Here is a 23,410-nt window from a genome sequence, read left to right on the forward strand (position 1 = left end):
AAAGGTCAGTTTTTACCCTGGATGTATTTGGATCAATCAAATGTATTTATTTCCAGCATCTAATGAGATGCTGATAGATACATTTAACTTTGTTTACTCTGCCCAGAGACTCCCTCTTTGCAGGAACAGCACCTTCTTTATTTGTAGAATTATCCTGTGATACCCCACTTTCTCTTCTCCTTTTGCTTCTTCAAACCACACCCACTGTAAACATGTGGTTCCAGAGCCAGCCATGGAGAGCCCCCCTCCCGCCCAAAGGCTCTCACACTTTGAATCTCTAGGACTTTTATGCTGACAGCAGAAGCAAGCTCTCTTTTTAAAGGGCTCAGTGGTAAGATTAGGCACAGCTAGATAATCCCCATTTGATTAGTTACTAAAACAGTTTAGTAACCTTAATTATTGATACATCTGCAAAATTGCTTTTGTCCTGTAACATAAAGTAATCGTGGACAAATGTGGTACCCCATTTTCTTCAATGTCTGGGATGATAGAAGGAAGCCTTGGGGAACATTTTAGAATTCTACCTATCATTGCCTCTTTCATCTTCTTTCTGATTTGCTCCTTCTGAATCCACAAGCAAATCTTAAATTTTATTATATTATGAGAACATATGTTCCACTATGAGAAAAATTCAGAAGAAACAAAGGAGAATATTTACATAGATTTAAACCGGTACTCGCACCATTTAGGGAAACAACCTCTGAGGGTTTCTGCTGTGATCTGGAGACAGGGCAGTTTTTTTCCCATCACCTTTTTTTTCCTGATGAGGCCAGTAGCAAAGGAAATCACCAATTTAGATTCTTTAATATTGCACAAGTCAGAGGATTCCCTTTTGTTGTTTGCTGGTATGTCAGTTGATACCCTGAATTTAAATGGATATTTAAATATGCAGTCTGAATATTTGAAATATGCTACTTCATTACAGCCAGGAAAAAATGTTTTACTGGCAACATTTTCCTACATTCTTAATAAACACAGTTCTGCACTGCAGTAACATGCATTAAATATTTATTTAAGAACTCCCTAAAAATCTAATTTATTTGCCAGAAAGATGTACTGCATCTTTGAAGAACAGTTAGAAAACAAAGGAGATTTAGTGGGCAAGGGATTGTAGTCTTTACATATTTTTAAAAGTAGAGGAAAGAGAGTAAATCATTTCGTATAGATTTAATAGGTCAATCTAGAATGATGGATAGAAGTGGCAAGGAGATATATTTCAGTATATAGGGAGATTTTTTTCTTTAAAATAAAATTCCCTGAACAAGAATAGGCTCCTAGGAAAACCAGCATGTTTCTTTCCAGTCTGCTGCTGCTGCTGCTGCTAAGTCGCTTCAGTCGTGTCCGACTCTGTGCGACCCCATAGACGGCAGCCCACCAGGCTCCCCCATCCCTGGGATTCTCCAGGCAAGAACACTGGAGTGGGTTGCCATTTGGTCAAGGTGTCCTGAAAGAGAAGTCTACATTCTAGGCTAGGAGTGCTAACTCTATCTGAAAAGGGGCAGATGGTAAATCTTTTCAGCTTTGCAGGCCATACTGTCTCTATCACAACTACTTAACTGTATAGGGTAAAAGCAACTATGGATAATACAGGAGTGAATGAGCATGAGTGTTCCAATAAAACTTCATTTATAAAAACAGGCACTGGACCAGATTTGGTCTGTGAACAAATTGTCAAACCCTGCTACGTTCTAATTCCTGAACTGGATGGGAGGAAGTCCTAAATATTGGTCAATTCCATTCCATCCTACAAACCTCACTGTTACAGGATTCCTTCACAAAGGAAGGCATGGATACCATTTGCTAAAAGGCTCATCATGACTTCCAGGAGGATGGATCCCTTTCCACCCCCTTATTCATATGTATCCAGGTCATTATACTGGAAATGTCTAGTTAGATACATTATGAGCCCCAAATAACTAGGAATTTTGGGGACATTTTTAAAAATGGAAACGTGTACATGAATTATGTGGTCCTATTATGAAATAGTTAACGTATTAAATAGTTGAACACAGAAATGGGATGTTCATAGAATATGTTGACAGGACAAAAAGTTGAAACTCTTGGCAGAACACCAAAGTCAATATCGGAGCCAAGCAAATACTGCATGCAGAGCCCTGTCGGGAAAGCTTGAAGACTGGCCATTTTTCAATGGCAAGAGACACCCTCAGCTCCAGAACCACGGAAGCAATTGTGCTTTCAGGTAGAGGATTTCTATTATTCTGATTGCTTCCAAATAGGTGTTTTTGTTTTTTTTTTTCCATTAAGCATTGTTTTTACTTTATAAAGCAACTATTAGTTGACATTCTAATTTCCTGTGTATTTAGAGAATGTAGAAGGAACTGATGCTCTTATATGTGGAAACATAAGAGTAAGATATTTTTCAATCAAAGAGAACATTGATTAAAAAGTTTAAAACGGGCTTGAATATTTGGAATATCTATCCTTAGGGATTTTGGACAGATACCATTACCATGGTTTACAGTAATTTTCCTTTTGCTCAAATCAAGAGGTTTCACAAATGTTTAATTTCCCTCTACCATTCCCTTCGCATAATTGCTAAGGACATAGGTGCCAAATGGGCAATAAACACAAGAGTAATCTAGAGGTCTCAACTGGTATCTCATGCCAAGTCCTTGAGCGTAAAATGTTCAGAAAACCATTGCCTTCTATACTGATAATTGTGTGCTTAGATTTGCTGTCCAGACATTTACAAGAAAATCTGTATTACCTTACATTAAGATTCGTGTTAAATATGATCTATAAACAGTAGAGTTATGTGCCTGTTGCTTTCTCTTTTAGGATGATTGCACTCAGGCAAGCAGCTTACTTTATTTGCCTGTTTGCTACAGTTTCCTGTGGTGAGTGGATTATCTCTAAGATGCGAAGTTAAGGGTGAGGGGGAGAGTAATCAAGCAAGACATCCGACCCTTAGGACACATATCCTTTTAAGGTTCAGCACCAACTACCACTTGGCAGATATATCATCCTAGACACACCAGAAGGAGGGGCCCATAAACGAGAATGTCTTGGCAGGTGTCGACAGAAACTTCTGTTTGGAAAAGACTCTCCACAAAGCAGATCTTAAAACAGGCAGCCCTCTATTCTTATTATCAACATTAAAAAATCAACTTTATCTGAATATTCAGAAGAGTGCTAGGTATTTTATAGCATCTGGGTCCAACCCGAGTACCATAATATGTACTCAGTACATATTTTTACTCTTTTAGACTTCTGGAGAATCATTTCAGAAAAGGAAGTACCTAATTTATATTTAATTTAGGAAGTCATCTATTTGAATAGTTTGAGTTTCACCATCAGGTTTTGATCTTATTTCTCTTTCTATTCATTAAAATTTCACAGAATAGGAATGATTTTAGACACTGTTTTTCATTAATTATTGTAGAATGGAGTTTTTACGATGCCACCATTATGGGTGGTTTCTGAGTCTTTGTTGACTTAAGAAGACCACATCACAATGATGTTTATGGCTAAGACAAACACTTCTAAGTGTCTAGGGTGAGGGTTACATTTGGCAAAAAATAAATTTTTAAGGAAGAAGCTTTTATCCCCTAAACCAAACTCCCCTCCATCTGTCCCCTCATTCCAAATTGCTCTTCTGAGCCATAATCATTACCACATACAAATACACTGAATGCTGAAGAGTAGAAGCCAGAGATGCTGTGAACCATGGTCACTTCAATTTTATTATTTTTGAAAATAATTATGATCATGCTAGGGAAATTAGAGGTGCAAATTAGCAGAAAATGAGAAAATACCTGTCATCTGTAGTCTTATAATACAGAGATGGGCTTTGTTAAAAATATCTTTTTCAGATATTTTTCTGCATGTGTCTTTATACACTCTGTTATTAGATACTTTTTTGTAACTTATGTTTCCCATTTATAGTGATCTTTCAAACAGATAAATATATGTCATGTTTTTGGAGCTTAATATTCTTCTCTATCAGAGAAGGCAATGGCACCCCACTCCAGTACTCTTGCCTGGAAAATCCCATGGACGGAGGAGCCTGGTAGGCTGCAGACCATGGGGTCGCGAAGAGTCGGACACGACTGAGCGACTTCACTTTCACTTTTCCCTTTCATGCATTGGAGAAGGAAATGGCAACCCACTCCAGTGTTCTTGCCTGGAGAATCCCAGGGACGGAGGAGCCTGGTGGGCTGCCGTCTATGGGGTCGCACAGAGTCGGACACGACTGAAGCGACTTAGCAGCAGCAGCATTCTTCTCTATTCATGATATTTTTGTATGCACATTCTTATATACATGTTTATTTCTGTAGAAAAAACTTTGGAAATTAAAACACCAGATATAGTAAAGTGTGCATATTTTTGAAGGTTTTATGATATATATCATCAAATTATCTTCCAGAAAAGTTGTTCCCATGTTAGAAGATAGGGAGAAACCAAGCTAAGATGGCATTTGAGGGAAAATAATTTATGTACAAATTATTATGGTTGAGCATTATAAATGAAAATCAACCAAGTATTTTTATGCACAGGTACCCAAAAACTAATTTTAACATCATGCATCAAGCCCTAATATAACACTATTTCAGGAATTCCTTGGCTGTCCAGTGGTTAGGACTCTGTGCTTCCACTACAGACATGGGTTCGAGCCCTGGTCAGGGAACTAAGATCCCACATATTGTACAGCAGGTATATTTCATCCTGCTTCTGCATTTAGTCATGCCATAAGATCTCTGGGTATTCCATGGACCAATTAGGAAGGTTTAGAACGCAGATACATTTCTTTTAAAAGTATTATTTCTTCCACATTAATGTGTCTTTTTTCAATGATTCTGTCATAGGATGCTTGACTCAACTATATCACAACACCTTCTTCAGAGGTGGGGATGTATCAGCCATGTACACCCCAGATGCCCAATACTGTCAGCTGATGTGCACCTTCCACCCTAGGTGCTTGCTCTTTAGTTTTCTTCCTGAAAATTCAACCAGTGATGCAGACAAAAGGTAAACGCTGATATTTCTTTATTGGGGAAGCCATTTTTCAAAATGGAATCAGTTGTGTGCACCATATAGCAAGTTTATGTTTCTAAATGGCCAGCTTCATTGGAATCACCCTGAGGAGCTCTTATCTAAGCAGATTCTTAGGCTCAAGCTCAGACCTATCAAACCGAAGTCTCTTGGGCCTGGAAATCTGCATTTTAAACAATGACTTAGAGCCATAGAAAGTAGTCTTTTCCTATCCAAGACCTCAAGGAAAACATTTGAAAATCATTGAGTTAAGAGATTATCTCGAGAAAGGGTCTAACGCTGCTGCTGCTAAGTCACTCACTCGTGTCTGACTCTTAGCGACCCCGTGGGCTGCAGCCCACCAGGCTCCTCTGTCCATGGGATTTTCCAAGCAAGAGCACTGGAGTGCCATTGCCTTCTCCTGAAAGGGTCTAATAATAGGTGAATATTTCACCTGAACAAGAAAGGTACTTGCTGTCTGATGCATGATCACACTTATGGATAGCATAGTTCTTAAGATACTATAGAAGGCAAGCATTTTGTTGAGAAAATAATTAAAATCCATCTTGTAACCTTGGGAGAAGGGAGGTCTGAATGATGCCTATAATGAGCCAGTTTGGCCACCTACAGTATTCATGGCATGTGTATGCCTACATGTGCATGCATGTGTGTGTGTGCACACATGTGTGTGTGTGCACACATGTGTGGACATGAACATATATTGTTAACTGGTAATTTGAAAAAGTAAGAGCATTTGAAAAGTAGTTGGTAATGAAAAGTCTTAGTCATAAAGTTGCTCAAGTACAACCACAGTTTTATTATAATTTTCTTTACTTTTGATCAATATCCAGAATGAATGTTTCTTCCTTGTTCCCATTTCCATATCCATAATTCTTTTCCTTTGTCTTTATTCTATTTGAATTAAAAACTAGGAGTTAGACTGTCATTCCATGATTCTACAAGGAAAATGAAAATGAAAAGGTTAGCCGTGTAATCATGTCCAACTCTTTGTGACCCCATGGACTGTAAGCCTACCAGGCTCCTCTGTCCATGGAATTATCCCAGACAAGAATACTGGAGTGGGTAGCCATTCCTTTTTCCAGGTAATTTTTCCCAACCTAGAGACCAAACCCAGGTCTCCTGCATTGCAAGCAGATTCTTTACCATCTGAGCCACCAGGGAAGCCCTCTACAAGGGAAAACTTGTATAGCAAACCTAGACTGTATGTTAGAGGCAGCAACTTTTCATTTAAAAAGTTGAATTGGGTTCTAGAATCCTTTTAAATAAGGAAAGTACATAAAAGTTGACATTAAAGACAGAATGAAGTTTTTTAGTAGGTGTGGACTGTAAGGAGTTAGTAGTCAGGATGAATACCAAATATAGATGCAACTCTCATGATTGATTTAATTTCTTTTTTTTTTTTTCTTTTAATTTTATTTTATTTATTTTTTTTTGAGAGTATGTTTTTTTTTTTGTAATATATATATATTTTTTAATTTTTAAAATTAAAAAAAAATTCAGGTATACACGTGCTCCCCATCCTGAACCCTCCTCCCTCCCCCCTGATTTAATTTCTTAAATGAAAATATTTATAACAACAATCACCAGGTGGGAACATAATTCCCACAAAGTTTGGGAACACAGGAAGAATCATTCCCTCTTTTATATGATTGACTTTCTCTACTTGAAATGTGAATATAAAGGAAAACAATGCTAAAGGTAGGTATTACAAAGATTGTTAGGTATTAAGGAATTGCCTCTAAGGATGTTTTTTTTCCCAGCAGGTCTCAGGCATGCTGTAGTATTTTCCTTATTTCCGGCTGTATTTATAAGTGCATAGAAATGCTAGACATTTCCTCAATGTGTGTTTATCATTCTATTTCTTATTAAACTACTTTTAAAAAACAGGTTTGGTTGCTTCTTGAAGGACAGTGTTACAGGAACCCTGCCGAGAGTGTCACGGACAGGTGCAATTTCGGGACATTCTTTAAAGCGATGTGGTCATCAAATTAGTGGTAAGGTGTGATTTCTGAGCTCAGTTTGAATGGACAGTGGGTCTACCTTAGAACAGCTTCTGCTCAAACTCTGTAGCACCATGCACTTTTGGAACGGAGCACTTAGAAAGATAACAGAGATGGGGTTGTATTCTGGATGCACGCTCTTATCTTCAGCAGTCCTCTCACACTTGAGGAGCCTCTATCATTTATGAGGCTGGCACTTTGGTGTCAGATGTACAGAAAGTAAATACACAACCAAATAATAGTCTCCCCTTGACTCCCAAACAGAAACAGACCGACAGAGAACAAACTTAATGGTTACTAACAGAGAAGGGTGGGGGGAGGGATAGATTGGGAATTTGGGATGGACATGTACATACTGCTATATTTAAATAGATAACCAACAAGGACCTACTGTATACCACAGGGAACTCTGCTCAGTACTCTATAATAAGCTATATGGGAAAAGAATCTGAAAGAGAATGGATATACGTATATGTATAACTGAATCAATTTGCTGTTCCTGAAACCAACACATTTGAAATCAACTATAGTCCACTAGAAAATTTAAAAAAAAAGCTACCCAGCCCAAATTGATGATTCACTTCCAGAAGGGAAACTGATTGAATTTGTTCCGTGTGTTTTATTTGGACAGCTTGCCACCGAAGCATTTATAAAGGAATCGATATGAGAGGAGTCAATTTCAATGCATCTAAGGTGAGAAGTGCCAAAGAATGCCAAGAAAGGTGCACCAACAACATTCACTGCCAGTTCTTCACATATGCCACGAAAACCTTCTTCAGTGCAGAGTACCGGTGGGTAACATTCAGTGTCTGTTCTTTCTGATGGTGTTTTCAGAAGCATAACCTTTTTTCCTTCATAACCATTTCTTCTCCCAACTGAAAATCAGAGAGAGTTTTTAGGTTTAATCAGTTTTCTTAGTCTTAGAGAGAATAAGAATATTTTTAAAGAGATGGAAATACCAGACCACCTGACCTACCTCCTGAGAAACCTGCATGCAGGTCAAGAAGCAACAGTTAGAACTGGACATGGAACAACAGACTGGTTCCAAATAGGAAAAGGAGTACATCAAGGCTGTATACTGTCACCCTGCTTATTTAACTTATATGCAGAGTACATCAGGCAAAATGCCAGGCTGGATGAATCACAAGCTGGAATTAAGATTGCCAGCAGAAATAGCAACAACTTCAGATATGCAGATGGTACCGCTTTAATGGCAGAAAGTGAAGCGGAACTAAACAGCCTCTTGATGAAGGTGAAAGAGAAGAGTGAAAAAGCTGGGTTAAAACTCAACATTCAAAAAACAGATCATGGTATCTGGTCCTATCACTTCATGGCAAATAGATGGGGAAAATGTGGAAACAGTGTCAGATTTCACTTTCTTGGGCTCCAAAATCAATGTGGACAGTGACTACAGCCATGAAATTAAAAGACACTTGATCCTTGGAAGAATAGCTATGTCAAACATAGACAGTGTTTTAAAAAGCAGGCATCACTTTGAGGACAAAGGTCCATATAGTCAAACCTATGGTTTTTGCAGTAGTCATGTATGGATGTGGGAGTCGGACCATAAAGAAGGCTGAGCACCAAAGAATTGACACTTTTGAACTGAGGTGCTGGAGAAGACTCTTGAGAGTCACGTGGACTGCAAGGAGATCAAACCATTCAATCCTAGAGGAAATCAACCCTGAATATTCATTGGAAGGACTGATGCTGAAGCCAAAGCTCCAATATTTTGGCCATCTGATTTAAAGAGCTGACTCACTGGAAAAGCCCCTGATGCTGGGAGAAAGTGCGGGCAAGAGGAGAAGGGGGCAACAGAGGATAAGATGGTTGGATGGTACCACTGACTCAATGGACATGAGTCTGAGCAAACTCAGAGAGATAGTGATGGACAGAGAAGCCTGGCATGCTGCAGTTCATGGGGTCGCAGAGTTGGACATGACTTAGACACTGAACAACAGTCTTATTATTTTATTCAATTTTGGCATCATTTTTCCTGAAGAGAAAAATTTCCATTTGGTCCGCAAATACCCTGTGCTTGTGGAGTGAGATTTCAGTAGAATAATGTCCTGTAGAAGAATAGTTCCTACTGCACCCTCACCCTAACCCTCCCTCTATAGAGGGGGACATGTCTGTTTGATGAATAACACAATTTCTAACTCGCTCATCACGGAGGTCACTGTTCTGATTGCTTTGTTTATTTTCCACTGACCATGGATCATTTTCAACAGGGAATGGACTTCTGCAGGCACCTTGAATTTAGGAAGCAAAGTAACCTCTGTTTTTCACATTCAGGAACACCTGCCTATTAAAACGGAGCCCACAGGGGACACCCACGCGTATAAAGGTGCTGAGTGATGTGGAGTCTGGATTCTCACTGAAGGCCTGTGGAAACTCGAAAATTGGTAATTGTATGGCTCCTACTTCACTGTGTGGGCTTCTTCCCCAGTGGCTCAGTGGTAAAGAATCTGCCTGCAATACAGGAGATGCATGAGACACAGGCTTGATCCCTGGGTCGTGAAGATCCCCTGGAGAAGGGAATGCAACTCACGCCAGTATTTTTGCCTGGAGAATTCCACGGACTGAGGAGCCTGGTGGACTACAGTCCATGGGGTTGCAAAAGAGTCAGAGACAACTTAGTGACTGAACAACAAACAGGGGAATACTAGTCATTATGCTAAGAGCCTTGGCTTTGTAGAATAATGGACATTTGAGCAGTCTTCACATCAGTCAGTGAAACACTGTACCACAAGGAAGGTCAGTGAGGGCAGATATTTATATAGTCCTTCATTTGATTTGCACCATAGAGAATTAAGGGTTTCCCTTGTAGTTCAGACGGTAAGGAATCTGCTTGCAATGCAGGAGATGCAGGAGACACAGGCTCAACCCCTGGGTTGGGAAGATCCCCTGGAGAAGGAAATGGCAACTCACTTCAGTATTCTTGCCTGGAAAATCCCATGCAGGCTACAGCCCGTGGGGTTGCAAAGAGTCAGACATGACTGAGCGTGCACACACACACACACACACACACACACACTTCACTGTGTGATTGTACTAGGCAGAAAAAGAGCCTCCCCAAAACATCCACATCCTAATCTCTGGAATCTGTAAATATGTTACCTTACAGGGCAAAAAAGGCTTGATTAAATATGTGATTATGTTAAAAAAAAAAGCTTTGAGATTATTCTGGATTATGTGGATAGACCCAATATAGTCACAAGGGTTCTGATAAAAGAAAGAGAAAGCAGAATGATCAGAGAGTCAGACAGAGAGATCAGAAGAGGGTACACTTCTTGCTTTGAAATGGAGGAAGGGTCCCTAAGTCAAGGAATTCAGGCCTCTAGAATCTGAAAAAGGTAAGGAAAAAAGTTCTACAGAAATTCCCAAAGGAACAAAGCCATGCCGGCATCTTGATTTAAAGCCCAGGAGGACCCATTTCTGGAGAAGGAAATGGCAACCCACTCCAGTATCTTTGCCTGGAAAAGTCCCATGGACAGAGGAGCCAGGCGAGCTACAGTCATGGGGTTACAAATAGTTAGACACGACTGATGACTAAGCACTACACGTTATTCCCGTTATGAAAGAACTAAGGACAAAGATCCATTTCAGACTTCTCGACTTCTGATCTTCAGAACCGTGAGATAATAAATCTGTGTTGTTTTAAGCCACTAAGTTTGGGATAATTTTTTAAGCAGCCCTAGGAAACTAGTACAGTGACATTGTAGAGAAAACTATATGGTCATTTCGTAGTGGTGTCTATTATCTAGTGAAAGGACTCTGGCATAATAAATCAATGAAACCCTATGTTTCAGACATAGGGGTAATTTTAATTGAAAGAGCCAGAAAATTTGCTAAGATAGTCCGTCTTATTTAGCATATCAGCATGGCAATGATAACATGTTACTGAAACCAAATTATCAATAGCCACTTCTATACAGTATCAAGTGCTGACTCTGCGCCAAGCCCTGAATGGGGAGCTGGGCTAGGCTCCTGCCTTAGAAGACTGGGAAGTTGGCAGCAATGCCTCTCTTTTCCCATTGGTTCCCAGCCTCCCCCAGCACACCTCCTCCATGCTGTGCTCCAGATTTATTGCTTCAAGTTAAGTATTATTTAATTTTTTACTATTCAGATTTGGTTCTTTTCTGTAATTTAATTTCTGGCTATTGGTATTGTCTGGTGAGACATTGTTTTCATACTTCAGTCCTTTCTTGAAGATTTTTTTTTTGGTGTGTGGACCATTTTTAGAGTCTTTATTGAATTTGTCACAATATTGCTTCTGTTTTATGTTTTGGGGCTTTTTTTTTTTTTGCCCATGAGGCATGTGGGATCTTAGCTCCCCTACCAGGGATCAAACCCATATCCCCTGCACTCAAAGGCAGGGAAGTCTTAACCACTGGGCCAACAGGGAAGTCCCCTCTCCAGTTCTTTGGACATGGTTTCCTTTAGTTCTTTTACGCATATTTAAAATAGCTGATGTAAAGTCTTGGTATAGTAAATCCAATGTTCTTGCTTCCTTAGTGATGGTTTATATTGACCTTTACTTCTGTGTATGGGCCATATTTCCTTGTTTCTTGACAAGTCTCATTTTTTTGTAAAAAAAAAAAAAAAATCAGACTTTTTAAATGCAAGCATGTGACAAACTCAGGACATCAAATGCCTTCCTTCCTCAGAGTTTGTTGTTGTTGTTGTTACTATTTTGTGTTGCTGTTTGTTTGGGGACTTTTCTGAGCCAATTGTGCACAGTGTTTAGCCTCTGTGGTGACATGACCACGGATGTCTGTGCTCAGCTTCCCCCACAGTTTTCTAATGACAGGACAGAAGTTTGTTTGGGTGCCTAGAAGTAGTGAGTTTGCCAGCCTTGGACAAGGGGCTTTTTGTGAGACTTAGGGCATGCGTTTCACTGCCCTGCCCTTTACAACTTTGCCCTGGCCTCCACTTTCTGCTGACACGGAGTTCACAGAGGTCAAAGTCAGTCCTCAGTGAGGGCTCGGGGCTTTCCCAGCACGGGAAATGTGCAGAGCCTCTGTCAGGCACACAGTCAGCTCTATACAAGAATATGGCTTTCCAGATTCCCAGGAATATCTCAGAGATTTTCAAACTCTCGGTTTTCCTTTTAAGATTCTCATTGGCTTGTGGTATGCCCCTGTTATTACTACTGACTTAGACAGCTACAATGTTGTATAATAGTCACAATCTTTTTTTTTTTTTTTTGACCAACACTTTCAAGGAAAAGGCTGTTGACACTGAGGAAGTTCTGAATCAGGTCAAAGAAACTCAGTCCTTGGGAATGGGGTTTTCCTGAGAACCTCCAGTCAAATGATAACAGTTATCTGGGGACAGGGCTTGGGAGTAGCTCCAACTCTGTTCTGCCCCTTCCTGAGGCCCATTAGGCTGCTGGTTTTCCCCACAATTGTGGGTATTTTCAAGGCTTCCATGGAGCTGTGGAGAGGGGATGAGAGGGCAAGTTAAAAACCTCACAGAACTCAGGGCTCTTGCTGAGACTTGGCTGTTGTTCTTGGATAAAAACTCCCTGGGCTGTTATAAGCCTTTGGTTCGCTTTTGGACTTATGAAACGACATTAATTTTGACATTCTGGCCAGTGCTCTTGTTCCTTTCTTTCTTTCTTTTTTTTTTTTTTTTTAATGGAGGAAAGGGTTTTGGAAGGTCTTTACTCTGTCGTTTCTACTGACATCTTTAGCGCTTTTGAGAAACAAAACAAATGAAAACGAAACTAGCTTTAAAAAACAACATGGTCTTTGGAACATAGTTAGCCCCTGTCCTTTTGTCATCTGGACGGGTCAGACTGTGACTGCACTTTATATTCAGCAAATGTGTTCCGTATTTTGTTTGGAGCAACAGACACGTCAAAAGAGAGTAACCAAGATCCTGAGATATCTAGAAACAGGAAAATAAGATACCATTAAAGAAACAGATTAGACATTTAACCCTAAAAAGTCAGGATGACTGTTTTAAATTTTTGTTTTTGAAGAATGGTCATTGGGAAAAGGATTGGACTAATCTGTCTGGTTTCATAAAATAGATACTGCTATGACGAAAATAAGAAGAAATTCTGACTCCTAGAGTGGTCCAGAAGTGAACCTTGTCATGAGGTAGTCAGCTCCTTGTCATTATAAATGTCTGAAATAAAGGTTGAACTACTTGAGAGGATGTAGTTGAAGGTAGACATGGAATCCCATAAATTCTCTTCCAGCTTAAAGTCTGATTTTTTAAAAAAAAGATTTAAGTAGTTGAGATCTAATTTCCTCAACTTCCCATCTGAAGATATTATGTGTGGCAGGCACACTCTCTTGATCCAACTATGTTCATTTAAATTTGAATTCTTGTTGTCTTTCTCATAATTGCTACCATTATTCTTTAAGCTTACCTAATTTTAATATAATTTGTTTTTGTTGTTCAGTGGATAAATCATGTCCAATTCTTTGCAATCCCATGACTACAGCACATCAGGCTTCCTTGTCTTTCACTATCTCCTGGAGTTTGCTCAAGTTCATGTCCATTGAGTCGATGATGCTATACAATCATCTCATCCTCTACCACCCTCCTCTCCTTTTGCCTTCAAACTTCCATAGCATCAGGGCCTTTTCCAACAAGTCAGCTCTTTGTATCAAGTGGCCAAAGTATTGGAGTTTCAGCATCAGTCCTTCCAATGAATATTCAGGGTTGATTTCCTTTAATCTCCTTGCAATCAAAGGGACTCCCAAGAGTCTGCTCCAGCACCACAGTTCAAAAGCATCAATTTTTCAGCACTCAGCCTTCTTTTTGGCCCACCTCTCACATACGTACATGACTAATGAAAAAACCATAGCTTTGACTATACAGACCTTTGCTGGCAAACTGATGTCTTTGCTTTTTAATAGGCTGTCTAGGTTTGTCGTAACTTTCTTTCCAAATGTCCAACTCTGTGACCCCATGGACTGTAGCCTGCCAGGCTCCTCTGTCCATGTGATTTCCCAGGCAAGACTACTGGAGTGGGTTGCCATTTCTTCCTCCAGGGGATCTTCCTGACTCAGGGATCAAACCTGTGGCTCTTGCTGTGTCTCCTGCATTGCAGACAGATTCTTTACCGCTTAACCCACCTGAGAGGCCCTAATAGACTTTTAAAGTGATAGTTGCTCAGTTGTGTCTGACTCTTTGCGACCCCATGGACTATACAGTCCATGGAATTCTCTAGGCCAGAATACCAGAGTGAGTAGCCTTTCCCTTCTCCAGGGGATCTTCCCAACCCAAGGTTCAAACCCAGGTCTCCCACATTGCAGGCAGATTCTTTACCAGCTGGGCCACAAGGGAAGCCCAAGAATACTGGAGTGGGTAGCCTATCCCTTCTCCAGTGGCTTTTCCTGACCCAGGAAATGAAACACTTTATGCGTTATCAAACTGAGTAAATAATAAGAACATAAGTAAAAGTATAATTGAGATATAATTATATTATGGAAAATGAAAGTGGATTTCCTCTTGGTCTAATGGGTACACGGCATTTTTGTTAGAAATTTAGGTTTTTGTTGATGTCTTTATTAAAACATTTTTCAAAATATTCAGGAAAACATAGTACAAAAGCCCATGTGCCTAAGGCCTGAATTTCAGGGTGAGGGTAATATAAAGAAAATATACACAAAAGCTGAGTAGCTTAGGTATTTCACACCAAGCAGGATAGAGTACAGGTTAAGACATTTTATTTCTCTGACATAGGTATCTGTCTTTTATCAGATTGAGACCAGATTTTTCTTCTCCCAAATGGCAAACAACAGGCTTGGGGACATTTCAACAGACATTTTTTTCACTAAGGATGTGTGATTCTATGAACAAACAGCAGTCATAGTTTCCTTAGTTATGATGACGAAGTACAAGCATATGCAGCATCATGACATGTGCGTCTCCCCCGTGGGTTCACAGGCTGCCGCGTGGACATTTTCCAACACAGTGCGTTTTCAGATGTGGATGTTGCCAGAATTATCGCACCAGATGCTTTTGTGTGTCGAACCATCTGCACCTATCACCCCAGCTGTCTTTTCTTCACATTCTATACAAATGCATGGAAGACAGACTCACAGAGGTCAGTAGGCGTGTGTCACGCTTGCTACTGTCCTGGCATCATTTTCATTTTATACTTTGAGTTTTTCCCAAGTGTTTTCATTTCCCTCAAAACACTTGAACTCATAGAATGAACTTATGGTGACCAGAGGGGAAAGTGGCGGGGGAGAGGGATAGTTTGGGACTTTGGGGTGGACATGTACACACTGCTATATTTAAAGTGGATAACCAACAAGGACTGTATAGCACGGGGAACTCTGCTCAACGCTATATGGCAGCCTGGTTGGCAGGGGAGTTCGGGGAAGAAGCATATATGTGTATGTATGGCGGAGTCCCTTTGCTATCCACCTGAATCTATCACAACATTGTTAATTGGCTATACTCTGATATAAAATAAAATTTTTTAATTGAAAAAATAAACACACTTGAACTCATAGTTTAAATAGGTGCTCTTCTGCCAGGTGCTGATTAGTTAAGAGATTAGCAGACTTTCCTACCCATCTTCTCTTACTTAAACAGACCATCCAATCAATGAAATAATAGCCATGGATACCTTTTCTACTAATCTTAATGTTTTGTATTAGCTTGAAGTAAACCACTCACTGGGAGCATATCCTTTAAGCTCCTTTGTTCTGACCCCAGTGTTTCAGAAACTAGAGCCCTGTTTATCCTGATCAAGGTTCCGGTTCCATCTCTTGACCCATAGATAACCTGTCCTTTTCTTTACACACAAGATGGAGCTAAGAGAAGGGTATCAAGTTATAATAGCATCAGCAACATAAATCCCCAGAATCTGTTCTTTCTTCTTTTTTTTAAATTAGAAGGTAGAACTTTACCATTCTCCTCTTTTCGGGCTATCTGTGCCTATAAGTTTTCTTCAGAGGGAGATGTGGCTTGATTTACATTTAATCTCTGTAATTCACTAGAGTCCTGTAGTCTGATGTTCTTTGGAGGGAATTTCTCAGAAGAATAAAACTTGCAGGGGGTGTTTTTTTGATATTAGGTGTTCTTGTATTTGCCTTTAATGGGGTTTTCTTTCTTTCTCTTGCTTTTTTTTGACAATAGAAATGTTTGTTTCCTTAAGACTTCCCAAAGTGGGAGCCCGAGTTCCCCTACTCCTCAGGAAAATGCCGTCTCTGGATACAGCCTTCTAACCTGCAAACAAACTCTGCCTGGTAATGCGATTTGATAAAAAATATTACACAAAATGTGATACATTCTATGATCTTCTAACAAGCCTCAGTGTTCCAGAAACTTGTGTATGTGTGGCTTATCATTTGCATTTTCTATCGTTTTTACATTTGTCATAGGCACAGAGCCCTGCCACTCCAAAATTTACCCGCAAGTTGCTTTCGAAGGAGAAGAGCTGCATGTGACCTTCGTGAAAGGAGTGGATGGTTGCCAAGAGACCTGTACAAAGATGATTCGCTGTCAGTTTTTTACTTATTCTTTATTCCCAGAAGACTGTAGAGGAGAGAAGTTAGTGAATGCTTATTTTTCAAAAACAGTTGGCAGATAACTTCCTGGGCTTTCATCCTCTGAGGTTTAATCTCATGCTGATCATCTTGTCTAGGTGTAAATGTTCCTTACGCTTGTCTTTGGATGGCTCCCCAACTAACATTACTTACGGGACGCAAGCAAGCTCTGGTTATTCCTTGAGGTTGTGTAAACGTGGGGACAGCCGTGGTGAGTAAATCTCACTTTGTAGAGGGATGTCTGAGTTGTTTAGATAGCTTTTTTAAATCTTTTATAATGGAACTATGTGTCTTGTTTTCCTTAATTGAAGGGGACTGTGATTCACCCTCTGATCCCAACCATTAACTTCAATGCTCTCTTTTTAGTCTGTACAACAAAAAGGACACGCATTGTTGGAGGAACAAATGCTTCTTGGGGAGAGTGGCCCTGGCAGGTCAGCCTGCAAGTGAAGCAGAGAGCTCAGAGCCACCTGTGCGGAGGGTCAATTATTGGACGCCAGTGGGTCTTAACTGCTGCCCATTGCTTCGATGGGTAAGCTTTGGCTGCATCTTATCTGGAGTTGTATCTTGCCTCTTCATTTTGAAGACTCTATAATCAATGTCTCCATCATCATGTCAGTTTATTAATATCCATCCCTCCACAAATTTACAATAGCTTTTGGTGGTAATAACTATGAAGATTTTCTCTCTCAGCAACTTTGCCAGGTAACTCAGGGATAAAGAATCCGCCTGCCTCCAGGGAAGTTTCAATCCCTGGGTTGGAAAGACTCCCTGGAGGAGTAAATGATAACCTGTTCCAGTATTTGTGGCTGGAAAATTCCATGGACAGAGGAGCCTGGTGGGCTCCATAGGGTCAGAGTTGGACATGACTGAGCACCCATGCACGCCATTGTTAACTGTAGTCACCATGCTATCTGTTATATCCCCAGAACTTATTTATCCTATAACTTTGCTCTAGATAGTAATTTTAGACTTATTTTGCATATATCCATATTTAAAGAGTTAATTTAAATGTTCACACTTCCCAAAATATAGATATAATTTAAATAGTGTTGAGGTTCCTCTCATTTGCCCTATTAGAGGTGTTACATAAAAACTGGGTTTTCCTCTTGGTTGGATGTCAAGTCAAAAGACACAACCAAGCCAAAAATTGGGAGAAGGAAGGATTTATTATTGCAGTGAGTAAGGAGAACACTGGGAATCTTTCCCAAAGCAGTTGTGTCCCTAAACAGCAGAACTGGAGAAGTTTTAAGCTAAGGGTACATGCATATTCTTGAAGGGCCTTAGCCTGAGTCCAGGCCTTAGTTGATTGAAGTCATGAGGGTCAGAAAAGGTCACCATCATCATGCCTTAGGTTCCAGTTGATCTGGTGGTTGAGAGCTTCTGGCTAATCTTTGCCATTGGAAGACAACTAGGAGTCTTTACAGCTGACCCATAATCTTTGCTATTGTTACTTCTCTTACCTGTAATAGTCCTTCATCTCTGCATTCTTTTATTCCCTTTAAGATCATTAATTACTGAGACCTATTCAAGGACAGGGCTTCCTGTGGTTTAGTCATAAAGAATCTATCTGCAATGCAAAAGACATAGGTTTGATCCCTGGATGGGGAGAATCCCCTGGAGGAGGTCATGGCAACCCACTCCAGTATTCTTGCCAGGAAAACCCTATGGACTAGTGGGCTATAGTCCATGGGGTTGCAAAAAGTCCAACACGATCGAAGCGACTGAGCACATTCAAGGACTAGTGTTGTGGCCCCACTTAAGTCACAAAACGGCTTAAGCTAAAAATGGTTTCTTTTATATCAAGAAAACCATGACTGGATCTCTTTCTCTGGGGACCCCCTACCCTATCTGATTACAGGGAGACTTGTGTACAGTCATTCTTTCTTGCCAGTTCTGAATTTCATGGAAGTGATTGCTTTCAACTTGGTGAATGATTTTCCATGATAAACTGCGAGACATCTCCCGAACACAGTTTCTCTCAGAAAGGGACAGCAACATTCTTGTATATTCACTACAGAAAACATGACATAATTATACACTTTCCAATATTTTTAACTAAATCTTCAGAGTTCAGCACTGCTGCTGTTGGTGCTAAATTGCAAGGAGGAGAAATTAGGTATGTAAACATACATTATATGTAGTATTTTCTTCCCAGTTCTTTTTTGAAAGGTAAAGTGAAAGGAGAAAAGAGCAATATCAAAGGCCAGTCTTTCTGGTTTCAAATCAGTTCTTATTTTTCCCTCCTAGGCTTCTCTTGTCAAATATTTGGCGCATTTATGGTGGCATTTTAAATCTGTCAGAGATAACGACAGAGACGTCTTTCTCACAAATCAAAGAGATTATTGTCCACCCAAATTATAAAATCTCAGAAGGCAGTCATGACATTGCCTTAATAAAACTTGAGGCTCCTTTGAATTTTACTGGTACGTAGCATGTTTAAGGAGACATGTATAGCTGAACTGTGTTGGTTTAAATTTTCACATCAGTTTCAAGGAGGGGTCAGAATCTAAGGAGACTGTCTTTATTTTTTGGTTAATGAAGTTGCAGGAAAGATGAGTATTGCCAGGAAAAATAATTTGAGACTTGACATAAAATGTCTTCTACTTAAGGGCCAAGATGTGTTACTTAGTTCTTTCAGGAAGGAATACAGCTGCATATTATACTATTGAAATAATAACAGACATGGAAGGGAGCATGACTTCCTTTGACAAGAGTAGCCGGATTTGCATTGCCTTGAGCATAGGCATATTAGCAGTATCTGAGGGCAAGCATATTCAAATATTAATTTCCAGGTGAAACCTGAGTAGGGAAGAGACTGCTGGACAAGGCAGTTCTGGGAGACAGTAGCTTTGTGGTTGGACGGGGTGCATTTGGAGGTACAAAAGGCTCCACAGTTGCTAAATGCCTGCTGGGTCTGCTAAAGATTCTGTGTCCTCCGGCAGGATGTCCTTGCCTCCAGTTACCCCACCATGGGATTGTTATTAAAATCAGTTAATAAGTTAAAGTGCCTAAAAATCATGCTTAAAACAGTGTAGACCCCTCTGCTATTACTATTGAGGGAATCATACACAAGAACTTGTAAAGGCTCTTGACAGTAAATTTGGGTTCGGAGCTTTAAAATTTAACACCCAAAATGACTGTGATTGGTGAGACATTTTCTTGAGTCACTGACCTTAGAAACTGAGTGGAAAGTAAAAGGTATATTCTACTCGGTGCTACTCTAGAGAAAGAGAATATAGGGGCAGGGAGAGTATGTATTTTTAAAGTCAATGTCCATAACTAAATCTAGCCAAACTCTAATGTAAAAATTACCTTTCAGATTTGCAAAAAGCAATATGCCTACCTTCCAAAGATGATACAAAACCAGTTTACACTGACTGTTGGATAACTGGATGGGGCTTCACAGAGGAAAAAGGTACCACATGGCATTTTATATGTTAAAACACATGGAGTAGATTTGTTTAATTGGCCTCTAAAGTTATATCCAGATTTGTGATTTTTTTCCTAACTATTCATTTCCAGATATGTATTCAGTAATTCTTGAGAAGACAGTTTTGCTTGGTCCTGGAAAAATTCATAGGGTAATCTCTTAAGCATCTTTGTTTGACTTCTCCTAAAGGATTGGTCCCATACAGGACTAACAACTTCCCCAAGCTCATCCTGTCCTCAGAATTAATAGAGTTCCCATCTCCCAAGGCCACTGTTATCCCTTGGATTAATAACCAGGAGTACAGGCAGACATGTCATCTCTCTTTCTGGAAGGTTTTTAAATCTTTTTTTAAAACACATCCTTCCTGCAACCTGGTAAAGCCTGCGAACCTCTTCTCTAATGATGCTTTTACACCCATAAATAAAACACACAGGATTACAATGAAAACCAATGAAACTGCAACTTATCAGAATACTTTGAAAATGACAGTGTTAATAGCCCAGTCGTGTCAGACTCTTTGAGACCCCTTGGACTGTAGCCTGCCAGGCTCCTCTCTGTCCATGGGATTCTCCAGGCAAGAATACTAGGCTTGATTGCCATGTTCTCCTCCAGGGGATCTTCCTGACCCAGGGATCACACCTGGGTCTCCTGCACTGCAGGTGTACTTTTTACCATCTGAGCCACCAGGGAAGCCCTTATTTCTTAACAATTAATGTAAATCAACTTTATTATAAATTGTATAGTTCATTCCTGCCAAATTGAAAACTATAGATTTTAAAAACTGTTTAAAATTGCAGTATAGTTGATTTACAATGTCGTGTGACTTGCTGTTATATAGCAAAGTGAATCAGTTGTACATATATCCACTCTTTCTTAGATTCTTTGCTCATAAAGGTCATTGCAGAGTATTGAGTAGCATTGCTCATACCATATAGTAGGTCCTTATTGGTTATCTATTTTATGTATAGTAGTGTGTATATGTAGATAACCAATAAGGACCTACTATATATGTTGAAGGGCTTCCCAGGTGGCGTTAGGGGCAAAGAACCTGTCTGCCCAGGCAGGAGACTTAAGAGACTAGAGTTGGATCCCTGGGTCGGCAAGATCCCCTGGAGGAGGACGTGGCAACCCACTCCAGAATTCTTGCCTGGAGAATCCCACGGACAGAGGAGCCTGGCGGGCTACAGCCCATGGGGTCACAAAGAGTAGGACTCAACTGAGCGACTGAGCACACATATGTATACTCTTTCCAGTTTTACTGAGATATAATTGACATACATGAGTGCATAAGTCTATGCTATACAGAATAATGTTTGACTTATGTATGTTGTGAAATGATCACTATTATAAATTTGGTTAGCACTCATCACCTACTACAGATGCATGTGTGCTAAGTCACTTCAGTCGTCTCTGACTCTTTGTGACCCCATGGACCGTAGCCCACCAGGCTCCTCGTCCATGGGATTCTCCAGGCAAGAATACTGGAGTAGGTTGCAATGTCCTCCTCCAGGGGATCTTCCTGACCCAGGGATCGAACCTGCATCTCTTTTGTCTGCTACACTGGCAGGCAGGTTCTTCACCACTAGTACTACCTATGAAGCCCCTATCACAGACACAGACATACAAAAATTTTTATATGGAGAAATGACCTTCATGGAAACTTCAGCATTCTCATTTAAGACTGTAGTCTTACTTCTATATTTATTTTATTGCCTTCTTCTGATGTTGCCTCACAGGTAAAATCCAAAATACCCTACAAAAGGCAAATATTCCTTTGATATCAAATGAAGAATGCCAAAAAAGTTACAGAGATTATAAAATAACCAAACAGATGATCTGTGCTGGCTATAAAGAAGGAGGAAAAGATGCCTGCAAGGTAATGCATTACAGTATGAAAAACACACAATAGGCCACTTGAGAAAAATCATTTCAAAATATCTTTTTCCAAGAGCACTTCTCTATAGCTTTCTAAATGACTTGGAACCAAATAACCTGATAATTTCATATAAAATCTTTTAAAAATTGAATATACACCTATAATTTTTATATCTATCTCAGAGCAGGAGTATGCCATCTTTAAGGGAAGACAATTGTGCAGACAGATCATTGTGCTAAAACACAAGCACTTTAAGTTTATCTCACCTTGGGATGTGATGATGCCAAATTTTCTGTGTTGGAATGAACAGAAAACACCAACTATATACTGTTGAATTAGGTCACTTTTACTATGTCCAACAGCTCATGGGACACATGAAATATCTGAAGAGCTACGAGAAATTGTTTGCGTGGTGTGTGTGGTATGACTACAGAATTTTAAAGGCACATCCATCATAACCTTCTCTCATTTTGCTTTTTCCTCTTACTGTGACACAGGGTGATTCAGGCGGTCCCTTGGTTTGTCAACATGAAGAAACATGGCATTTGGTGGGCATCACTAGTTGGGGTGAAGGCTGTGCCCGCAGGGAACAACCAGGAGTCTACACCAAAGTTGCTGAGTACGTGGACTGGATTTTAGAGAAAACCCAGGACAGCCATGGTCAGCCTTTGAGGAAGTAGCCAGTTTGAGAAGCTTCATAGACACGGGGAAGAGCCCCCCTTGGAGTATTCGATTAACACCCTGTGTCCAATTCACGTGCTGAACCTTGGGGTTTCTCATCTGCAAAAACCCCAGAGGACAAGAGGATTGGTGTCTACCTCTCGTCCCTGTCATAAAAGGAACAATGCATAACGCTTTCAGCATTCAGTAATAACACCGTAATGGGAGAGAAAAACAACTGAGTATCTCTACAATTGTTTGTTATAAAATAAAAATGGCAAAAGAGTGTGATTCACGTGTTTTATTCTGACAGTGAAACAGAACGGAAGATAAGTGACTCCAGGTTGTAGCACATTGCCTGAGATCATTCTAACCTTACCACTGCCTCCGGAACTCAGTCTATCCCAGGGATGATAAATTCTTCTCTCAGCCTCACCTGCACAGTCATTCATACCTACTACTGCCTGCCTCACTTGGGGTGAAGAGCCATTGATCTTGGATTTTGTTCTGCCAAGTGGAATGGAACCTGTGAAATGTGCACTTTTGCAAGGAAGAGATGGGTTATCTGAACCTGGAAGATTAGCAGCGCAGCTTTCCATGTCGGCCTCTTACCTTGGTTCCCTGGGCGTTGCCACAGGGCTCCAGGCTGGCCGTGCAGGGGAGACCTGCGGGGCTGCAACTGTCTGGGTGCAACTTCTGCCGTAAGATCCTCACGTAGCCTTCGTGGAAGGCAGGGGTCTGATTTGCTGGGGGTTCAGTGGGCTTCCCAGGTGGCGCTAGTAGTGAAGAATGTGCCTGCCAATGCAGGAGACATAGGAGACACAGGTTTGATCCATGGGTTGGGAAGATCCCCTGGAGGAGCGCTTGGAAACCCCCTGCAGTATTCTTGCCTGGAGAATCCCAT

At 40.4% G+C, this 23,410-nt stretch overlaps 1 protein-coding gene across 1 annotated transcript; it reads left to right on the forward strand.

Moving 5' to 3' along the window:
• The first annotated feature begins 2,099 nt into the window (after positions 1-2,099).
• KLKB1 (kallikrein B1) lies at positions 2,100-22,797 on the forward strand. The gene is made up of 15 exons (XM_027530067.1): positions 2,100-2,200; positions 2,800-2,858; positions 4,827-4,989; positions 6,901-7,007; positions 7,645-7,804; positions 9,309-9,418; positions 14,925-15,084; positions 16,128-16,237; positions 16,373-16,541; positions 16,636-16,748; positions 16,904-17,069; positions 18,788-18,963; positions 19,860-19,955; positions 21,707-21,846; positions 22,344-22,797. Exons 2-15 carry the CDS (start codon positions 2,801-2,803, stop codon positions 22,524-22,526), a joined length of 1,911 nt encoding a protein of 636 aa, XP_027385868.1. The 5' UTR covers positions 2,100-2,200; position 2,800; the 3' UTR covers positions 22,527-22,797.
• Positions 22,798-23,410: the final 613 nt, after the last annotated feature.

The sequence above is a fragment of the Bos indicus x Bos taurus genome, chromosome 27 (assembly GCF_003369695.1).
Source record: "Bos indicus x Bos taurus breed Angus x Brahman F1 hybrid chromosome 27, Bos_hybrid_MaternalHap_v2.0, whole genome shotgun sequence".
NCBI lineage: Eukaryota > Metazoa > Chordata > Mammalia > Artiodactyla > Bovidae > Bos > Bos indicus x Bos taurus.